We start from the raw sequence: 22,144 nt of genomic DNA, 5'->3' as shown, positions 1-22,144 counted from the left end.
GATGATGCTTTGTTTACTTCCATCTTTAATCTGGATTAGTCTTTATTTGACATGTTTTAGACAATAACCCTCTCCAGAGTAACTACACAATATAACTGTACTACAAACTAATTTATTCTGTGTACAGTGGTGTCCACAGTTCATGTACTTATCCATGTAATACTGCAGCGTGCCATTTTAATATTTACAACACAAACCTATCTCAGCTAACTTGTCACAGATTCCTTTGATGTATAATGTCTGAAGATGAGCACAACCTCACTTATCTGACCAACCTCAGAAGCTAAAGTGAAACTTTATTTCACTGAGATTCTACACTTAACATCTGGACTAACCAGCCACCGATCCAGCTGTTACCTCACCCCGAGTCAGTGTAAATGATTAACAGGGTGTTCAGTTGGCCTATTGAACGTTTGCAGAGTTTGGGATTGATCAAATAACCATATAACCAATTTAAACTGATTGATTCACTGATTCTCTTTGTTTTCTTATTCTCTCCCTGCAGCGGTCAAACAGCTGAAGGAGACTGTGAGTTCTTCAATCCACAAATTGGCCAACTTTGCCGGTAAGAGCTCAGCTGAACTTCAAGTAAAAAGGATCAATTAAGTCCTGAGAGAAAACAAACTGAACTTGATGAAGCAGACTCCGGCTATGAACCGAGAATTCATCCCCTGCGTTTATATGTATGTGTTTGTAGAAGTGATGGACGCTCACCTACAGAACAACCAGACCACAGGAGAAGAAGACGACGACATCTTGGCCAGCCCTGACCGACTAAAAGGTAGAGCACACACACACGCACACACACACACACACAGTTGGTTTTGAATGAAAGGGTGGATTTTCACTGTTGGTATCACCGCTGCAACACCAAACGGCTTCATCGTACAGCGCAGCTTCAGAGTTTCGTAGCTTCATGTAGCTGTAGCTGCAACGTTAACACAAACTATACATCCAGCTCTACCCTCTACGGGTCCCAGCTGCTATAAATCTACCAATATCATGTGTTGTAACCATGTTTTCATTGTGTGATGTGTTCAGTGATGACTGACTTTTTGTGAAGTCACAAAGGATAAAATTGCTGACACGAACACATCCTACTACAGTGACCTCTGACCTCTGTCTCTCGCTGTTGTGAGAGATCTGACTGTTTGTCATCCACACACAAAGCTCCGGCTCATCAGCAGCCACAATACATTTCCTCTGGACACATATTTTTATGTCAATACTTTGGAACCCCCAACCTACATGTCACCCCCCCCCCCCCCCCCCCCCCCCAAACCCGTATTCTAACCTCTAAACATTCAAACTCACAGTAACAGTGAACGCACTAAAGCTGCTAGAGCTGCTGCTTTTGTTGTTTCACCACATGCACCCTCCAGTGCCTCACACACTCTAATCCAGTCAGTGCAGGACACACACGTGTGTGTGTGTCCGTGTGATTTTGTGCACATATACACACACTCGTGGAACCTATATATTATTTCTATGCCTTTATTTTTTTTCATTTCTTTATTTTGTTTGCTGGTTTTATAATGCTTTTGATTTAGTTTTTTTCCACACTCACTCTGTTCCCTCTTGGCTAACGTGTGTGTGTGTGTGTGTGTGTGTGTGTGTGTGTGTGTGTGTGTGTGTGTGTGTGTGTGTGTGTGTGTGTGTGTGTGTGTGTGTGTGTGTGTGTGTGTGTGTGTGTGTGTGTGTGTGTGTGTGTGTGTGTGTGTGTGTGTGTGTGTGTGTGTGTGTGTGTGTGCGCAGGCAATCCGATGGATGCCAAAGAGTCAGACATGTCAGACACTCTGAGTCCCAGCAAAGACCGCAGCAGTGACGACACGTCAGGTCAGTACAAACGCACACAATGATTCATGTTGGAACCAGAAGTATTTCACTTCAGTTTATGTGAATCTGTCGTTCCCTCACGTCTCATCCATCTCTATTTGTATTAATAGTGTTGAAGTCTGTATGAGTGTATGAATTCATCATGGAATAAGTAACCTGAATAATATATTTAAATTTATTTTCTAATATGGCTATTGATAATTCAGAGTAGGACATGAATTGTCTCTGTGGGACCAGTCAACACCGGCTGAAATTAAAACACTTATGTCTCTGTTAAAAAGATATATATCTTATATATATATATATCTTTTATATATATATATATATATATATATATATATATAAAAGATATATATATATATATATTTACATATATATATATATATATATATATATATATATAATATTTATATTTATATATATATATATATATATATTTACATATATATATATATATATATATATATTTACATATTTACATATATATATATATATATTTACATATTTACATACATATATATATATATATTTACATATATATATATATATTTACATATATATATATATATATATATATATATATATATATATATATTTACATATATATATATATATTTACATATATATATATATATATATACATATATATATATATATATATACATATATATATATATATATATATATATACATATATATATATATATATATATATATATATATATATATATATATATATATATATATATATATATATATATATATATATATATATATATATATATATATATATATATATATATATATATATATATATATATATATATATATATATATATATATATATATATATATATATATATATATATATATATATTTACATATATATATATATATATATATATATATATATATATATATATATATATATATATATATATATATATATATTTACATATATATATATATATATATATATATATATATATATATATATATATATATATATATTTATATATATATATATATATATATATATATATATATATATATATTTACATATATATATATATATATATATCTCTGTTTTGTGTTGGTTTACCTTGTGGCTATTTTAAAAGACATTCCAAGTGTTTTTTCTATTCCATTTTGAATTAATTTGCCATTAGAAACATAAGTGTGTGTGTGTGTTTCAGACGGCAACATGGACGACCAGGAGCTGATCGAACCACAGAACAGAGTAGCTCTGCTCAAAGGTAACCATGGCAGCTCATCTCTGCTTTGTAGTTGTGCTCTGTGCTGCAGCAACAGACCACCAACTCAACAGACATCATTCAGTCATACACTCAACTGTCCACTAGGGGGAGCTCTTCGCTTGTGTTGTTGGCTGCAATTCCTTTTTTTTTTTCATAAAGAAAATGTATAAATGTTGACTTACTGTGCGTGTGTGTAGCTGAGTTGCATCGGGCCGGTCTAGAGCCTGGAGACACGGAGCAGGTCATCCACCACCTCCACAGAGAGCTTCTGGACGCCCAGGAATTAGCCAACACCGGCAAGCAGAGATGTCAGGACCTACAAGGTAACAGTTTAAAATCATCCACTAGATTTAACTCAGAGATGTGCTGTGACTTCATCCCAGCTCCAACCAGGGTCCACAGATTCTTGTTGTAAGGACATTTAATTAAAACAATATTGCTCTCATTGTACGTCACATGACGTCATGCCAGATTAAGATGGTGACCACATGACTGTTTGTCTGTAGCTCTGCTGGAGGAGGAGAGGAGGAGTAACTCTCAGCAGACTGACGAGTCGACCAAACAGATCCAGTACCTGCAGAGTAAGTGAATACACACACTCACACACAGTATACTACACCCCTGTATACATGATCACCTTACTCCCATCTAACTTCTCTTTGTGTGTGTTTAGCTCAGCTTGGGAAGCTACAAGCCGACATGGAGGCACTGAGGGAGCAGAGGGAGAGCACCATCTGCACCACCAGAGAGGAGCTCTACTGCGCCCAGGAGGAGGTACCCCTCCATGTCATTCTGCCTTCTACTCCTCTGACTCCTCACTCTGACTTCTCCTCCTGACACCCTTGTTATTACCTCTGATGCCTCTTTGACTCCTTCCCATCCAATTCCTCCTGACAGGTCCCCAACTCCTCTGAACTCCTCCCTTGACACCCTTTTTACTCCTTCCTCTCTCCTCCCAACTCCCCTCTGACTCCTCACAGCCCCATCTTACTCTCCTCTTATGTTCACAGTAGGAGCAGAAAAAGAGCAGCTCATCTTTGATTTGTAGCAACGATGTTGGGCGTCGGTTTGTAGCTTTATGTCACCATTGAAAATAACTTGTAGCTCGTTGCTTTGCCGCTCGTGATGTGAACACTTCATTACTCCTGACTCCCTCTGAATCCTTGTGAATCCCTTTTACCTCCTTCTGTCCTTACTCGTACTCTCCTCTGACTCCTCCTGACTTCTTCCAACACTCTCCTCTTACTCCTTGTGGCTCCTTGTCTTTTCTCCAGGCGGCAACCTCTGGTTCTAAAAAGTGAAGCCAATGTAGAAGTGTCTTAAACTTGCATTCTCTCTAATGTCCATCAGGGGGCGACTCCTCTGATTGTATAGAAGTCTATGAGAAAATGACTCTACTTCTCTCTTGATTTATTACCTCAGTAAACATGAGTTTATGGTCTCAACCTCTAGTTTCAAGTCTTCTTCAATACAGCATGATGTTCATTTCGTAAATTATGGTCCATTTAGAGTCAAATAGACCATAAAGCAGGGTATGATTTGGGGCATAAAACTCAGACCCCTTCTTGTCCAGAACAGACTTCCTGTCTGTCGGTTTACAGTAAATCTCAGTCACGTGACGTCACTGATTGTGATTGTTGCTGTCAGATCCTCGTCCTGCGTCACTCCATGGAGGCGGCCACGGCGGAGCGGGAGCGGGAGATCGCCGCCCTGCAGGCCGACCTGGGCGTCGTGCGGTCCGAGCTGGAGCAATGGAGGGACACGGCCGCCAAGTACGAGAGCGAGATCAGCCGGCTGCAGGAGTCCTTCACGCAGCAGCAACAGCAGCGGAGCACCGCCAATCAGCTGCAGGGTGAGAAGAGGGTCTACTGTTTTAGTTTGTCTGAATCAACATCAACAACATGTCAGTTTTAATTGTAACTATACTTCCTCTTCCTCTCCTTCAGCGGAGTGCGTTACGTTGCAGCAGCGGTGTGTGTGTTTGCAGCAGGACTGTGACGGCCTGAGAGGTGAACGGAAATCTCTAACGGACAGACTGCACCGCCTGGAGAATGAGCTGAGCAGGTACACACACACTCACACTTTACATGACACCATATGTTTTCAAGGGTTACCTTCGTTGACACTTTCAGGTGAAGAAAAGACGTCTCGTGCAACTGAGATAGATGTAAAATTGTAGCTTTTGTCTTGCTTTGTTTTTAGTTTGTGAACACATCTTCATACATGCACAGGTCAAAAACACAGACCGTTAAAACATCTGTCCAAGATGGTGAAAGAGATCATGGAGATATTAAATAATCGTGACATCACACAGCAATGTTTGTACTTCATGTCTTGGAAACTCTTCTCTGACACGAACCACAAGTGAACAAAATGGCCCCTGAAAATATCAGAATCAGTTTAATCCCAGTACTTCTTTCATGAATTTAACACATTTGTATGTTTGGTTTTAAGCAAGCTGTACCTTGAGAATAGTGAAATCCAAACTATTACATTTTAACTCTTGTAAGTAGCTAAAAAAATGATAATACAACCATGAAGGAAGTTTATTCATAAGCTGAACTCTAGCTGACAGAATTTAAAAGATTTATTTGCTGTAAAACTTTTGTACTGTAATAAATATTTTTTAGTTGATAAAAAACAGAATTTAATATACTAAACGTTGTATTGAGAAGTGCCCAAACATCTTAAATGAGTGTAAAAGGTGAGGATCGACCCAGAACATATGGGGAATGCGTGTCAAAGTGCGAGGCTGGACGTTTAAACCGGACCTAAAGTCTGTGTGACAGCCGTGATCGAGTTAACGAATTCTGACCTCAGCACAGCTGACAGGAGCACCGCCCAAGTCCAACGGTCCTGATAGGTTCAGTTTAGATTCAGCACTAAAAGACAAACTGAGGACGAGATGGACTGAAGGAAACCTGGTGTCCAGCTGATTCAGGCAGAACGGGATGAGAGGGCGACAGCTGACTGACTGAACCAGACCAGTCAGCAGCTTTTTTTATCCACAGCTGTGTTTAGCTTCCAATAAACTGCCGCTGGCAGCTCTTCTCATTAAATATCTGACACGCACCACTCGGGTTAAACTGCAGATGTCTGCTGTCTCATCCCTCCTGTACGACCACAACCTAAACGTCTTATGTTGGAGTCTTACCTCATTCAGCTACATGCAAAACATGCAAATGCTCTTAAATAAACTGCTAAAGTATTAGTAGTATTATTATGGAGGCACCTCACCTAAAATACAGTCCACCTGCCCAAATGTTAGAAGAAGTGTTTACAGTTTTATGAAATGTAACTTTAACCTTCAGGGGGAAAATAGCAGAGGGTTGTTAATCACACACCAAACTGTTGATGTCACCATGTAACATCTAAATAGATCACGAGGTGATCAATGTACATTTGCTTTCAGGTGATAAATCAGGTCAGCATGTTGCAATGTTTGATAAAACACTGTGTGTGTGTGTGTTGTGTGTGCAGCACCAGGGAGCAGAGTCTGGTCCTCAGCAGCAGTCTGGAGTCTCTAGAGAAGAGGGAGGAGGATCTGCAAGACAAACTGGGTTCTTTGGAGAATCAACACCTGCAGGACGCAAGCAAGCTGAAGAGCCAGCTGGACCAGGCCCAGGCCCACACACACACACTGCAGAGAGAGGTACGCACACACACGCACACACAATCTGCAGAGAGAGGTACACACACTGCAGAGAGAGGTACACACACACTGCAGAGAGAGGTACGCACACACTGCAGAGAGAGGTACGCACACACTGCAGAGAGAGGTACGCACACACTGCAGAGAGAGGTACACACATACTGCAGAGAGAAGTACGCACACACACACACTGCAGAGAGAGGTACACACACTGCAGAGAGAAGTACACACACACACACTGCAGAGAGAGGTACACACACACTGCAGAGAGAGGTACACACACTGCAGAGAGAGGTACACACACTGCAGAGAGAGGTACGCACACTGCAGAGAGAGGTACGCACACTGCAGAGAGAGGTACGCACACTGCAGAGAGAGGTACACACACACTGCAGAGAGAGGTACACACACACTGCAGAGAGAGGTACACACACACTGCAGAGAGAGGTACACACACACTGCAGAGAGAGGTACACACACACTGCAGAGAGAGGTACACACACACTGCAGAGAGAGGTACACACACACTGCAGAGAGAGGTACACACACTGCAGAGAGAGGTACGCACACACTGCAGAGAGAGGTACGCACACACTGCAGAGAGAGGTACACACACACTGCAGAGAGAGGTACGCACACACTGCAGAGAGAGGTACGCACACACTGCAGAGAGAGGTACGCACACACTGCAGAGAGAGGTACGCACACACTGCAGAGAGAGATACACACACACTGCAGAGAGAAGTACACGCGCACACACTGCAGAGAGGTACGCACACACACACACACTGCAGAGAGAGGTACACACACACTGCAGAGAGAAGTACACGCGCACACACTGCAGAGAGGTACGCACACACACACACACTGCAGAGAGAGGTACACACACACACACTGCAGAGAGAAGTACACACGCACACACTGCAGAGAGAAGTACACACACACACACACTGCAGAGAGAGGTACACACACACACACTGCAGAGAGAAGTACACACGCACACACTGCAGAGAGAGGTGCACAGTCCCTTAAAGTCGCTTATCTACGGGTATTTACAGAAAGAGAAATGATGTGATGTGTGGGTGTGTGTGTGTGCGCAGTATGAAGACACACAGTCTCAGCTGTTGGACCTCCGTCAGCGTTACGAGAGAACGGAGAAAGAGAAGCTGAACATCCACCAGGAGCTGGAGCAGTGCAGGAGCAGCCTGAAGCTGCTGCAGGACAAGACCAGCTCCGTGAGTACATACACACACACACACACTTCCTTTTGAATATTACCAAAGAGCTACTTGTGTTGTAACCTTTATTCCTGTGGTTGCTCAGCTTTAAATCCAGATGTTTTCATGTCATTTTCCCCCCCAGTTTTGGATTATTTTATTTTTTGCGTAAAGATAAATGCAGGAGAAGCACCAGACTTGCTGCTCATGGGCACTGTGGCAGTGTCGGACTTGCTAGCCGTAACCCACCCAGCCCCTCCGGTTCACAGCCTCCCTCCTCACTGCTTACTTAATAACTCTGGACGCAAAATGAGTCTCACCAATCAGTGTTGTTTGAAATTGAATGAGACGTTCAGTCCTGTTCACTAACAAAGAGGACTGATGATCAATAATGTCAACAGGATGTAATAGTAGTGATGAGTAACCATGTCATCGTCTCACCTGACTCTCCACTCTGAGCTGATCAGTAACAGCTGTTAGTTTAAACTCAGAGAAACTCAAATCAGAAGACGACAGCGAGGCGGAGCAGCCTCTTCTTCCTCCTCCTCCTCTGTTACCCCTCTTCCTCCTCTCCTCTCTCATCCTCCTGTCTTCAGCTCTTCCTCCTCTCCTCTCTCATCCTCCTGTCTTCAGCTCTTCCTCCTCTCATCCTCCTGTCTTCAGCTCTTCCTCCTCTCATCCTCCTGTCTTCAGCTCTTCCTCCTCTCATCCTCCTGTCTTCAGCTCTTCCTGCTCTCATCCTCCTGTCTTCAGCTCTTCCTGCTCTCATCCTCCTGTCTTCAGCTCTTCCTCCTCTCATCCTCCTGTCTTCAGCTCTTCCTGCTCTCATCCTCCTGTCTTCAGCTCTTCCTGCTCTCATCCTCCTGTCTTCAGCTCTTCCTCCTCTCATCCTCCTGTCTTCAGCTCTTCCTCCTCTCATCCTCCTGTCTTCAGCTCTTCCTCCTCTCATCCTCCTGTCTTCAGCTCTTCCTCCTCTCATCCTCCTGTCTTCAGCTCTTCCTCCTCTCATCCTCCTGTCTTCAGCTCTTCCTCTTCTGTCTTTTGTTGACGTGGCAGAAGGTGTTCGTCTTGTTCCTCAGGCTTTGTTTCAGATTAAACGTCCTGATCCACAGATTCACAGGACCAGATCAACAAACTTTTTGAAAAAGGATAATTCTTGTTTATTACAACTTTTGGTCCTATTTTCATAGTGCTGTCCATCATTTCCTCCAGTTCACTTCATGCTCTCATAGAGTTAATAGCTGAGAAACAGTCAGATATTCAGATTAGAAACAACCCTCCAGGTTAGATTCATTTATTTGAGTCATAATAACTTTATCAGACCTTCTTCCTGCTTCAACTTCCTGCTACCGTACTTACTGTAGTTGTGCGCACCCAGTTTTCCTGTGCATTGACTAATAATTAGCTGGATTAGTCAAGTGTATCCGCCGTCAACAGACTGATGTGTGGAGTTGGTGCAGTTCTCCTTTAAGAAGCTACCAGTGTGGCTTTTGATAAAAGACAAATAGTGTTTTTACATGCGTCCTGTGTTTTTAGTACTGATAGAAATGATGGACCAGACCATGAAAATATGACTCATGTTGAAATAACAGTCCATTATTTATCTGCACCGGGCAATACATGAATTGGCACCTTTTTGTCTAGCATTTTTATTTTGTTAAATTAAAGAGTGTAGATTTGTTATATTGACTCTTATTACTGGTCTACAGATCAGTTTCCGGTGCTAATGAGACGTCCTGGTGTAGAGAGTTAATGAGCTGAAATCCAACCCGAAAAATGTTGCTGTTTTTAAAACGAGCCTGGTGACGGATGGCACTTCTTCTGTGGTGTTTTGGCGAATGTGGCTGTTGAATGTCTAGAAATGGCGGTGTTGCTTTGTAGAAACGGCCGATAAGATACAACCCCCCCCCCCCCCCCCCCTGTCTCTCTCTCTGTCTCTTGTCTGTCTCTCTCTCTGTCTCTCTCCCCTCCCTCCCTCCCCTCTCGCTGTAGCTGCTCCATCCTCCATGTTGGTTTTGGTTGATTTGCCGGCTGATATCTTCTTATCCCTCTCCTCCCTCCCTCCCTCCCTCCCCTCTAGCCATCCATACTGCAGCCTGTCCAAGCCATATTCATTGGCCTTGTCCTGGCTCTGCTGTACTGGTGTTTCGGCCAGTTGTGGTAGAAAGGTACACACCGACATGACACCAGTCTGTCTCTCCGTCTGTCTTGTTTGGCCTCCATCTGTCCGTCATCTGTGGAAGGAAAGGTGACGGAGGTGAAGACATCGTCCTGATCTGTGATGAATTCAGGGTCTCGTGTTGAGAATTAAAGAATTAAAACCCGTCCACTGAGATCAGTAAAGTTTTAATAGTTATGTTATTATTCAAATAACGACCATGTTCCTGACCTTTAACCTTCAGTGCTCCTGTAAGAAGTAGTTAATTTTTATGCCATTTTTGTGGAATTATCCGTATGGAATTAGTATTGTTTTAGTTCTGGTGAGATGTGTCAGGACAATATAATAAAGACAATAAAAACAAATAAATCCTAATTATTGCAAATAATAAAGTTGCCAAGTCTTTAAGTCTTTCCTTAAAAAAGTAATTCCTAAATATGATAAAGTCTAAAATTGTTCTATTTTTTATTTATATTGCTAAAAGCAAAAGCAGTTAAGTGTTGAAGTTTAATATCCAGCTCCCAATGTTGTATATTATTTACTATGAAGGTAAAGCAGTAGTTTGGTGGAACAAACAAACGTGTGTAACAGTGTAATGTTTTACACACGTGTAGCTGCTGCACAGATGAAAGCTCTAATAAAAAAATACTTGTTTTTTATCCTTTCATAACAACATTGTCAAAAGAGACGAGCGGATCAGGTTGAGGTCACTTGGGTTTGATTATTTAAGCTTGTGTTTATTATTTAATGCATCTCTGTGTAGACTGCTGTTACTGAAAGGTTTTGAGTGTTGGACCCTGAATTCTGATCAGCAAGACGTCTCCTCGCCTCCTTCCCTTTAAGACCGAGTATCATCCTCGTCATCTTCATGGTGGTCTGTGTTTGTCCTCCTGTATGAGCAGCTCTAACTTGCATTGCTGTCGGTCACACTTCTTCTGCTTCTGCTCTGCCGACACTAAACTCTGCTCTTTAAAGGGACCGGCTCCCACGCACCTCACCGCCGGCAGACATCTTTAGTTTCATCATCTTCAAGGGAACATTAGTCCTCCGGCTCCGACAAGAAAAACTCTCTGAGTTGAAAGTTTTAATTTGGTTTAAAATGTGAGCAGTTGATCTTTCCTGTAGTCGTCATCGACATGAATCTGTGTAAACGGCTCAACAGGAAGCTCACACTTTAAGTTGTTCTCTATTTTCTTGAGCAGTGTTTCCGCTGCATGGTTCTGGCTCTGCTGCTTTGGTACCAGGACACTCGGTGAATCCTTTTAATCGACAACCAAACAGAGGAATGTCTCAACTTCCTCAGTTGTTTGTTGTAGTTTTGCAATAATAATCTGGGTCTAGTGACGATGCTCGAGGACCAATCGGTGGTCTGCAGTGTTTTAACTCCACACTCTCGTATCGGCTCAGCTCGTACTGAGGTGGCACCAAAACAAAGTACCAGGAGCTATCCACAACTTTTACCAACTGAAGTTTAAAGTTTAAAGAACTGAACTGGAAGCACGGCTTTATTGTCAACGTGTTAGTCAGTCTCTCGGTGCTTTGACTACAGCTGGTCACTGTAGTTTTTATTAAACAGGAAGAAGTAGTGCTTCTGTTGGGGACTATTTTAAGCGGCGGATTAATCCACGTTTGGTGCTCTCGTGAGTATTTGTGGCAGCAGGACGGTGTGTGTGGGACTGAGTGTTCATGGGGATGAATGGACAAGTCGCCCATCGTTGATGCGTTATAGTAGTTTCTAGAAAAAGACATTACATTACTTTTTTTAGGTTTTGTTCTAAATATATATATATATATATATATATATATATATATATATATAAAAAATAATATAGAATACCACCAGAGTTACCGTTTTACCAAACCGTCTGCCCTGATTCAGCCTTTCTGACGGTTAGTTTGAGGTGAGAGATTATTCAGTTATATGAATATCAAAGAGAGGAAACAATTCTTCCAATTTTAATTGAATTTTTCCCCCCTCAAAATTACAAACTCTCACAAAAAATGCAGAATTGTTAACATTTGTTTTGATTAAAAGCAAAACTCTGACGATGGTCTGAAAGGTCTAAAAGTTTCCTTTCCACCCAGTGAACGAGCTGTTAGCATGAAGCTAACGGAGTTTATTTAAGTTTCTCCTTTAAAGAGTCGAGCTCTTCACATCCCGTCATCTCTAACTCTTTCCTCTGACCTCATTCATTCGTTCATTAACTGTCTCTTTACAGCGCTCACTCTCAGGGTGAAGCTGCTTTTTACTTTATTTATCTTTTAATTTGATGCATCATTTCCTCCGTCTCTTGCGACAGGGTTTGTGGTTCATTTATTCATTTTTTTTTCCATTTCTTGCATCCAGTCTGCTGCTTAATCTCAGCTATTCATCTTTTAAACATGTTATTCCTTTACCTGCTTACAGGTGTGTTGTGTTCACGCGGACTCATCCATCTTTTCATCCTCAAGTCTTTCTTTGGAGTTTCTTCATTATGTTATTAAGCATCCATCGTGTCGTGTTTGCTGCTTGTGTGTTTCGTTGGTAAATGTCTGACCGGTGTTTCCAGATGTTTGCTGTGAAGGAGAACTGCTCTGTAACTTTTCTGTGTTTGTTTTTTCTACTCGGGTAATCTCCTCGGCCTCGTTTCCTTTGCTGCCGCCTCTTATGTTTATTCATTTACTTCTTTCCTCTCCTGAAGCCCCAAAAGATGCGTTTTTTTCATTCATTTTTTATTGTTCAATATTAAAGTCTTTATCGTTTGTGCACGAGTTGTTGGAACGACAATATTTACTATAAACCTCGTATACTTCAACATGCAGCTTTGATTTGATGCACAAAGACACTTTAAAAGAGAGAATGAGGATTTTTCTTAACTTAAAATGACACAGAAACTGACGAGCTGATAAAAGGACGACAGATGTTAGAGCTTTTATTAGTAACAGTAGTATAACGTGGTTGTGAGGGATGTACAGGAGGAAAGAAAAGAAGAAAGTTACGTAAGTTGAGCTTCAGAAGGATGAAGCTGTGTTTCCCAAACATCCACTTTTTAAACATTACAAACTATCTTATATATATAAATTGTGAAGAGAGCTAATTTGTACGTGAATTAACGTTTTTACTGCCATTTCTACATCACTTTATATTCTCTTGTGCAGATAAACATTTGATAAATCACAACTCTGTTTTTATTCATGTTATTGAAAACATGTTAAATACTTAATAAAATCTTCTTGGCGGAGTTAAAAGGCTCTCTGCTTTTTAAATGACACAATGTTTATTTATTATGTTTAAAAGAAATATCATCTTTTGGGGCTTCAGAGTCTTGACTTTTCTTTTATCTTCCATTTTCTGCACTTCTTCTTGACTTCGTCGCTCCTCCTCTTCTTCTTCTTCTTCATTCTCTCTTTTCTGGTTTTAATCTTTCATCCGGTGTGTGTCGGAAAGTTCGGACACGACGACGCAGACTAACGTGATTTTCTTTGTTGTTGTCTCTCTGTCTCTCGCTCTCTCTCTGTCTCTCTCTCTCCCCCTCACAGAGAGGCTGGAGCCCCTGGATGCCGGTCATCGCAGTGATGGTCGCCGTGACGGCAGCCGTCCTCTACCCAAACCTCTCCAAGAGCAGCTCCACCTAGGACACACACACACACACACACGCACTCTCACACACACACACACACACACACAGAGCGCTGTGAGGAGAGCATCACTGCTTTACTTGTATAAAGTCTAATTGTACATAATTGTAGAGGGAATATAAAGGTTGTGGTTTCTACAGAGGATTCAGAAGCTTCTTGGTTTATTTTGTTTTTGTGTTTTTTTTCTGCGGCGGAGAGTTTAGTTGTTTTTATTCTCTGCTCTCTCTCGGCTGCGGTGGTGGGGGGGGCTTCTTTATGTTTGGTTTCCGTCTCCCTGCTGATCTTCTGGGTTAACTTGGCGTTAAAGTCCAGCAGGCCGAGCTTCCACACAAATCACCTGCCAGAGGGTGAGAGCTTCACGCCGCCTTGTCCCACCGTCAGCGAACGCAACACTTTCCCAGCAGCCTCGGTCACGTGATCCACTCTCACAGGTGTCACTGGTCTCCATATTCAGCTTTAATTTGACTCATTAACTCATTTATCATCTGTAGGATTACTTTTTGATCTTTAGCTGCATGTTTGGTGCCAGTTTACTCTAAATCTTTCTATTTCAATTTATTACCCAAACAATTGCATATTTCCAGGAATTATTAACTTGGCAAAGCAGATTATAATTGAATTTGTTTGATGAAATGCTCCACTGAAGCTCAGTAAAGACTGTCGTGGTAACAGCTCTAATGTAATGTCAAAATAAAGTTTTAGTAACTTTGATATTCCAGTTGATGTTCTGCCTTCATGGTGCACATTCTCAAACAAACTAAACACTTCCTGTGTTTCAGTTTCAGAGTATAAAGTGAATTCAGTGAATATAAACTTCTTCTGTCGGTCTGCTGGAAAGTGTTCTCGTTCAGGTGGTTTTCAGGAAGTCCTGCTGACACGGCGTTTTTCTCTGTTGTTTTTGTTTGTTTGTTTTCGGGGGGAGTTTGGGGGTCGGGGGTTAAAACATTTGAAGCCAAATTATTCAAAATGAAAATCTGATTTATTTTCTGTTGGGTTATTTTATTTTTGTTTAGATTTTTTTGGGGCACAGAAAAGGGGCTCAAAGTGCCTCTGATGTAACTAGCAAACACCACAGTTTGTGTGCGTACACACACACACACACACACACACTCTGATAAGCACACACACACCTGGTTTAACGGACTGCTAGAGGTCTGTTAGTGTGGAGAGAAGCTGTAAGTCGGTGATCCTCAATGTCTTACGAGATTATTCCTGAACTTTCAACTCTTATCTGCTGAAGAAGCCTGTGAGATGGTGGTTAAAAGCTCAGGAAATAGCTCGTAAGTGGACCTTGATTTGACATTATGTCAAATTATTATTGGGGCTTCACCACAACCGTTCACATCAACTATACGATTGTTTTTAGCCACAGTCATGTCTCTTAGACGATGACGTCGAAACTTTGACTTCATGTGTCCGTTAAAACTGAGCGGTTTGTCTGTAATGTTCATTAACACAAAGAGAGGGAGGCTGTTCGGGCGACATAGGTTTTAAAATTACAATTTTTCCTTCTAAACCCTAAAAGCATAACTATACCAGACAAGCTGGTGTTTTTCTGAAATCTCTGTATTTCGATTTGGAGGTCAAAATGGTCAAAAAGTCAAATTTGTGGACACCAAACTGTAAAACAAAGTCATGTGACTCCGTCTGCGTCTCATTTGATTTTAGGGAACGTCTGCTCCTCTTGCTCGTCTCAGTTTTTCATCCATCACAAAATGTTTATTCCTGTCGAGTGATGAGCTGCTAGAATGATCAGCTTCTCTCCAAACACTTCAGACCTCTGGTGAAACGTGTGTGTGTGTGTGTGTGTGTGTGTGTGTGCGCGTGTATGTGTGTGTTTGTTCACACTCTGGACCGTTCGTCATCGTTCGTGTACTCTGTCTCGTCTCCGTGTTTAAATACATAAGTAAATAAATGAAAAGACAACGAACAAATATTCCTGATGTTTAAAGAGAAAAAAACACTACAGTACACAGAGAGAGAACTGTAAAATAAAATGTTACTGAATGATGTGCTACTAGACTTATTTTGTTAAAATTGTTTAGAGGTATGAGAGGGGGCTACGTAGAGGTGATGATGATGATGTATTGAATATGCAGAGCGATGTTTGGATTAAAGTTGTAGCAAGCTGACCCACCAAACCAGCTTCTGTTGCCTTCATTCATTCACAGACTTCACACTCTGCAGATAATAACCTGATAGATTATATTTAAAAATGATGTTTTCAAGCTGAGATGGTCCTGTTGACTCTCTGATGACGTGGTTTTCAAATGCAGGTTTCATTTATTTATTCCCAGAAGACACTGCACATTGATGATAGCTGTAGATGTGCCAGTGTGCAGTAAACATTTTTAGCTGTTGTTAAACTTGTCATTAAAACAACAAATAAAACGTAACTTGATCAGCTGAACAGGATTAAAAGCTTCAAGGCAGCAATGCACAAAAGTAGGACCTGTAAAAAGCTTTTAATAGACCACAATGGTTCTCAGACAATCTGCAGTTAAAACATGACAACATAGAAATGCATTACATAAATTATTTTGAAGGGCAATGCGCTCTTATTTTGAAATCAGAGTGGAAACTACGACCAGCTGTACTGGTTGGATGTCACACTGTTACTGAAGCTGCACAACATTCTGTTCAAAGTCAAGTATGTGTGAACATTTTTGAGGTGTGTGGGTGCAAAATACATAAATAAAATGAGGTGATTTAGAATAAGTATGAACATGTTGATATAGTATACAGATATGTAATGTGATATATTGTACACAGTGCAGAGATACTATAAACTTTGATGTATTGGGGCAGTGCAATCAAAAGTATTAGCATTGTGCAAAGTACACAGAATTAAAGAGTCTTTTAAAGAACTTATTTGGAAGCATGATGCATTCACCGAAGGCAAAAAAAACAGATTTGTGAGATCCTAATCTTGAATCGTATTCAGAGGTGGAAGAAGTACTCGGATACATAAAGTAAAAAAATACTCCTTTACAAGTACAACACTGCCTCCAAGATCCTAATTAATGTAGAAGTACATTATAAAATGTACTCAAAAGTACTGATTATGCAGTAAAATGTTCCCTTTGACTGACGTATAATAACATTATCAGATTGTTACTGACGACGTGGAGCTACTTTAACTACTTTATGAACAGTGAAGTAGTTCAGTCCAGTGGTTCTCAACCTAAGGGTCGGGTCCCTCCAAAGGGTCACCAGATAGATCTGAGGGGTCGTGAGTTGATTAACGGAGGAGAGAAGAAGAAAAAAGGAAAGTTCTGAAACAAGACTTTATTTATTTTACTCTTCAATCTGTTCCTGCGATAGCCGTGGAGGGAATTTCTTCAAATTTGGCACCTTGACTCGAGAATGAACTGATTAGAATCTGGAGGTCAAAGTGACATCACTAAACACATTTTTATTTTACCATAACTCAATAATTAATTTGCTAACTATGACAACTTCACACGAAAGTCTATCGGGACAAAATGAGGAAGTGATGACGCAAATTCATCATGTTTTAAAAACCTTATTCTGAAAAACAACCTCAGCTGTCACATACATGAAGGGGAGAAAAAACATATTTACCTTTTAGATGAGTAAAAGTATAAAGTACATGAAATAGAAATACTCAAGGAAAGTACAAAAAACTCAAAGGTACTCTACAGTACTTGAGTAAATGTACACAGAGGAGACGTGTGATGTCACACAGACACGAACCAAAGACTGAGTCACTGAACACAACAGGCCTGGATGTGTGTGTGTGTGTGTGTCTGTGTCTGTGTGTGTGTGTGTGTCTCTGTGTCAGTGTGTCAGTGTCTGTGTGTAAGCATGTGTGTGTCTGTGCGTGTGCTCACGTTAGCTGAATGTGTGTTCACACGACAAACACGCATCAATCATCCAGCAGCAGCATGATGTCATCTTAACGAGACGAGAGGTTTCAACATGTAGAGGGAATTATCTCGGCACAAACATCTGTAACGGTATGAATATATTTTAGAAAGGTAAAATAAAATAGTTTGTTTGAAAATGAAACGTTTGAGGCGTATTTGTTCCTCTCGTGTGATCAGTTTTTGTTCGTATATTTGAATTCGACATTGAAGATCAAAACTTCTTCAAATCACAGATTAAAGACTTTAAAGATTAAAGTTTTGTTCTCAAGTGAAACCAGAAGACTGAATTCAACGACACGCTCACAGCACGAAGGTCATGAGAAATAAGAGAAGAATTCATATTTATGAGAACAATAAAAGCGCTCACTCATGGGAAATGTTATCATTTTAATCTCATAATTTGATTTTTAAAAGTAAAGAATTTGACTCATTTTGTCACAAATTGATAAAAATGTTTTGAAGTCACTTTTTTTGACTGAATGCTTCATAATTGTGATGAGATTAAATGTCTTAATTTTATAATAGTTTTGTCTCTGTTTAGATTCCTCTGTTTTTACAGACTTTTAAGTATTTTTCTGTTTTTGAATCATATTTCATCCTGTTTCACAAGGTCTCCCATTCATTCCTTTACCCAAATAAAGATGGCAGCTGGATAATAATAATCAGCCATTATTGTTTGTTTGTACTTTGTCAAACAGGTTAAAATAGATTTTATTGAAACATAAGAAAATGTTTTATTTTTCTGTTTTATTTAGTTTCTTGTGTTGAGCAGTGATGAAGTGATACAGACAGCTGAGTCACAAACATGAAAATATGATTCATGGAAAAAGAAACAAGACACTTAAATCTGAAATGTACAAACGAGCCCACAGACGTCACTGATCCTCCTGCAGCGTGTTTTTATTGATACATCACAGGAGTGATGAAGGAGTCATGGTGTGACTTTCCTCTGTTTAAACACAGAGGGTGTGTGTGTGTGTGTGTGTGTGTGGGTGTGTCTGTGTCTGTGTGTGTGTGTGTGTGTCTGTGTTGAGGCTTGTCGTGGAGGGTTGGGTCGTTCTGTCTGAACAGCAGATTCAAAACTGCAAACAGAAGCTCAACCTCAGTTTGTTCGCTGTTGAAGTCTGAAAATATGAATCTGATCAGATCAAAGTTTATTGATTATTATTTGTTGAAGATGAAAGAAACACTGATAGTAAACAGAGCAGATCAATAATGCATTCTGACCACATCAGAGCTTCTGATTCAAACACTGAGTTTAAATCAGTCTGTTTTTTAAAGGAGACATCAGAGCGATAAGATGCATCACTCTGACTCTGTATGATTTAATGTAAAGAAATGAAGGTATCAAACACGCATTACTACTTTGCAGTTAAATATTTAACCTTTATTCCAACATGAAAAAAAGCAGTAAATAACACTTTGACAAACACGTCAGGACATCTTACTTTTGTCACCCTCACAGGGAATTCAGTATAATATAATAATATATATATATCATATAATAATATTCTGTATAATATAATAATGTATATCATATAATAATATATATCGTATAATAATATTCACTATAATATAAAACACACACACACACACACACATATATATATATATAATTATTTATTTATAACTATATATCATGTCTCAGCAGGTGCTTCATGTCTCTCTCTCCCTAGCTGTCCATGCTGGATCTGTCCCCGTTGTTTTAAAAAGCTAAATAAGTTATTAGCATGACGTCATCCAGCTAGCCAACCCTGCCTGGTGTTCAGCTAGTACAGAAGCTTCGCATGTACTGCTTCCCTTTCCCGCTAGTCTGCTGTCTGATTGTGAGGTCAGGCTGATCTGATATCAGCTCTTTGACCTGAAGTTTCTCCTCAAAGTTCTCCTCTCAAACGGGTCGAATTAAGAGAAGAAGCTGTCTCACTTTTAACCAGTGATCAAAACCTGTCGACAGTCCGTCTTCTGAAATAAATACTTTATTTGGCCTTATTTTTAATATTTGGGTGGTGGCGCGTGGTTTTGTTTATCTGCTCCTCTGTAATAGACGATCTTTGAGAAAGTGAGTTCGGCGTCATTCCAAACTGATGCTGCATTCACGGGCTATCGGACATTTGACATGAGATTTGTTTAAATGATGTCAGTAGAAGTGTTGAGTTTCTATGATGTTGAAACAGTTTAATGATCAAGTGAAACTGACTAAAACATAATTGTGATTCGTTCTGTTTCTGTATTTAATGAAAATAAATGATTATTTATCTTCTGCAGAAACGTGTGACCAAGACTGTTTAAAATCAATGTAGAATTACATTTAACAGATCAACTACAAATAATAATTTAACTAAAATATAAATGTAAAAATAAGAGATATTTTATTTAAAAATCAAAACAATACATTCACAAACTATTTTGATTAAAAAAACAACAAAAACAGACTCAGACAACTATGTAACATATGAAACGTTGTTTTTAGTTCAGTGGAAACTTACTTGATATATTATTAAGATAAATAGAAAACATCCAGTATCATCATCATGTTTTTATTTTGGAATACTTTGACTGTATCATGTTTTAATAAATATGTGTACACATGTTTATCTGTACTTGTATTTGTCTTCTTTTCTTTATTTTAATTTAAACTGCATGCAGTAGTTGAGTAAGTGTAGTTAAATGTATCGCATGAGAGCAGCTGGACTAATTACACCACGTTGAGGAAGGTTACACCCAGAAGGAGGCAGTAGTGCAACATTAAGGATCCCAAGTGCACTTAAGAAATCCAAGAAGAAGAAGAAGAAATCTGAGCTTTGAAAGCAGCACCTGAACGCAGCAGCAGCAGCGAGTCAGCCTCAGGGAGGTTTTTGAAAGAAAAACTCTCCAAACCAACTTCAGGCTGCGCCGAGGACACATCCTGCGGGAAAACGACACACGCTCCACGGCACAACTTTGTGTCACATTTCCTGACCTACAGTGTTGAAGAAAGAAAGCTAAAGATGCCCGTGACAGACAGGGACCTGGCGGAGGACGCGCCGTGGAAGAAGATCCAGCAGAACACCTTTACGCGCTGGACCAACGAGCACCTGAAGTGCGTCAACAAGCGGATCGGAGACCTGCAGCTGGACCTGGGCGACGGCCTGAGGCTCATCGCGCTGCTGGAGGTCCTGAGCCACAAGAAGATGTACAAAAAGTACCACCCGAGGCCCAACTTCAGGCAGATGAAGCTGGAGAACGTGTCGGTGGCTCTGGAGTTCTTGGACAAGGAGAACATAAAGCTGGTCTCCATCGGTGAGTCCATTCATTCGCCTCGAGGCTCCAAAAACCACCAGTTGTGGACCCTAAAATTAGTTTTTAATGTTAGTGGAGTGTCTAAACGTGTCCGGGATGTTGGTGTTACTAATATTATTTGTCCCAGTAAAGTTTTTCCAAGTTTATAGCCCCAACACACCGCTTTCTGTCGTGGGAAGCACGGACTTCCATCAATAATGTGGCGTTTTAAAGTCTAACCGCTTTTTCCACATGATTACATATATGGTACATTATTGTAAATTATATTTATATAATCAGTCGGACCCACTCTTTAATTCGGCATACATGTAATCCGCACAACAACAAATGGAGCTTGTATAATCTTTGGTTTTTATGTGGTGTTCTCGCACCTGGCTGCGTTTAGTGAGGTGACAGACCGCGCTGCTGTTTTGTGTTTGCTGGTCGGAGACCGAAGTTCAATCTGTAACGTTACCTTTGTCCTCACTTGTGTGGAAGTCACCCAGAGTTCCTACATTTCTTATCATAAAGTTAACCAAAATCAATCGGTCCTCGCGTGGTAGAAGATATCGTTTATATTACACTTATATTCTTTGCATATATTCCCATTTTAGACAGTTTGCGTCCTGCTCTTTCCATTACGTGCAGCACTTACCAAACTGTGTTTAAGAATCCTGCAGTTTAATATCGCCTCACCTACCGGAGACATTATAATAGTGTCAAATATTTAGTTTGAACATCCATAGAATTGAAAGAAACTAATCTTCATATCGGCATACACACAACCCTCAAGAACTACAACCAAACCTGTAAAATACTTAAACATGCAAGTATCCGCGGCTCTACAGGTCGGTCTCACGGTGATTACTGATGCCGTGCATCACGGTGTCAGCAGCAACATTTAAAGTGGCAGATTTCTAAATGGAGTCTGGCACGTTGTGGGTGCAGAGTCTCCACAGGACACCAGAGAGTGTGTTTTAATGAGCGGGGAGAGGCCACACCTGTGTTAACGAGCCCGGCTTCACGTGGAGGGCTGAGGGCTCTCTGATGGAAACATGTCACCCCGATGTCATGGCGGCCTTTCACCTGCTGCTCACTTCTTCTGCTTCATATCGTTTCCTCCAACAAGCTGCTTGTTGTTGTGTCTCAAACATAATTACCACACATCTGATTTAATTCATGCTGTTTGGCTTCCAGGCTGCACAAGACAGATAATCACACTGCAGTTATTTTGATGAATATTTACATTATTAATAACA

The 22,144-nt window shown here is 40.4% G+C and overlaps 2 protein-coding genes across 7 annotated transcripts in view; both read left to right on the top strand.

Moving 5' to 3' along the window:
- The window catches only part of slmapa (sarcolemma associated protein a), a 55,996-nt gene extending 40,118 nt beyond the window's left edge, over nucleotides 1-15,878 (top strand). For 4 of the 6 annotated variants that reach the window (XM_076095615.1, XM_076095614.1, XM_076095612.1 and 1 more), the window contains 12 exons: nucleotides 506-565; nucleotides 698-781; nucleotides 1,756-1,836; nucleotides 3,033-3,092; nucleotides 3,290-3,415; nucleotides 3,599-3,673; nucleotides 3,766-3,866; nucleotides 4,740-4,944; nucleotides 5,039-5,156; nucleotides 6,573-6,744; nucleotides 7,845-7,979; nucleotides 13,639-15,878. In XM_076095615.1, coding sequence (XP_075951730.1) covers nucleotides 506-565; nucleotides 698-781; nucleotides 1,756-1,836; nucleotides 3,033-3,092; nucleotides 3,290-3,415; nucleotides 3,599-3,673; nucleotides 3,766-3,866; nucleotides 4,740-4,944; nucleotides 5,039-5,156; nucleotides 6,573-6,744; nucleotides 7,845-7,979; nucleotides 13,639-13,734 — 1,313 coding nt within the window. In that variant the 3' untranslated portion in view covers nucleotides 13,735-15,878. Of the gene's footprint in view, nucleotides 1-505; nucleotides 566-697; nucleotides 782-1,755; nucleotides 1,837-3,032; nucleotides 3,093-3,289; nucleotides 3,416-3,598; nucleotides 3,674-3,765; nucleotides 3,867-4,739; nucleotides 4,945-5,038; nucleotides 5,157-6,572; nucleotides 6,745-7,844; nucleotides 7,980-10,041; nucleotides 10,130-13,638 lie in introns of all 6 variants that reach the window. The other 2 variants (XM_076095613.1, XM_076095617.1) reach the window with 1 other exon arrangement.
- A 4,736-nt stretch (nucleotides 15,879-20,614) lies between these two features.
- Nucleotides 20,615-22,144, top strand: part of flnba (filamin B a) — a 59,661-nt gene continuing 58,131 nt past the window's right edge. The window contains exon 1 of the mRNA XM_076095610.1: nucleotides 20,615-20,906. Coding sequence (XP_075951725.1) covers nucleotides 20,615-20,906 — 292 coding nt within the window. The remainder of the gene's footprint in view (nucleotides 20,907-22,144) is intronic.

This window comes from Anarhichas minor, unplaced genomic scaffold (assembly GCF_050575085.1).
Source record: "Anarhichas minor isolate MPS153535 unplaced genomic scaffold, ASM5057508v1 ptg000021l, whole genome shotgun sequence".
Taxonomy (NCBI): Eukaryota; Metazoa; Chordata; class Actinopteri; order Perciformes; family Anarhichadidae; genus Anarhichas; species Anarhichas minor.
The sequence above is the reverse complement of the archived record's forward strand: the minus strand, read 5'-3'. Positions and strand labels throughout refer to the sequence as shown.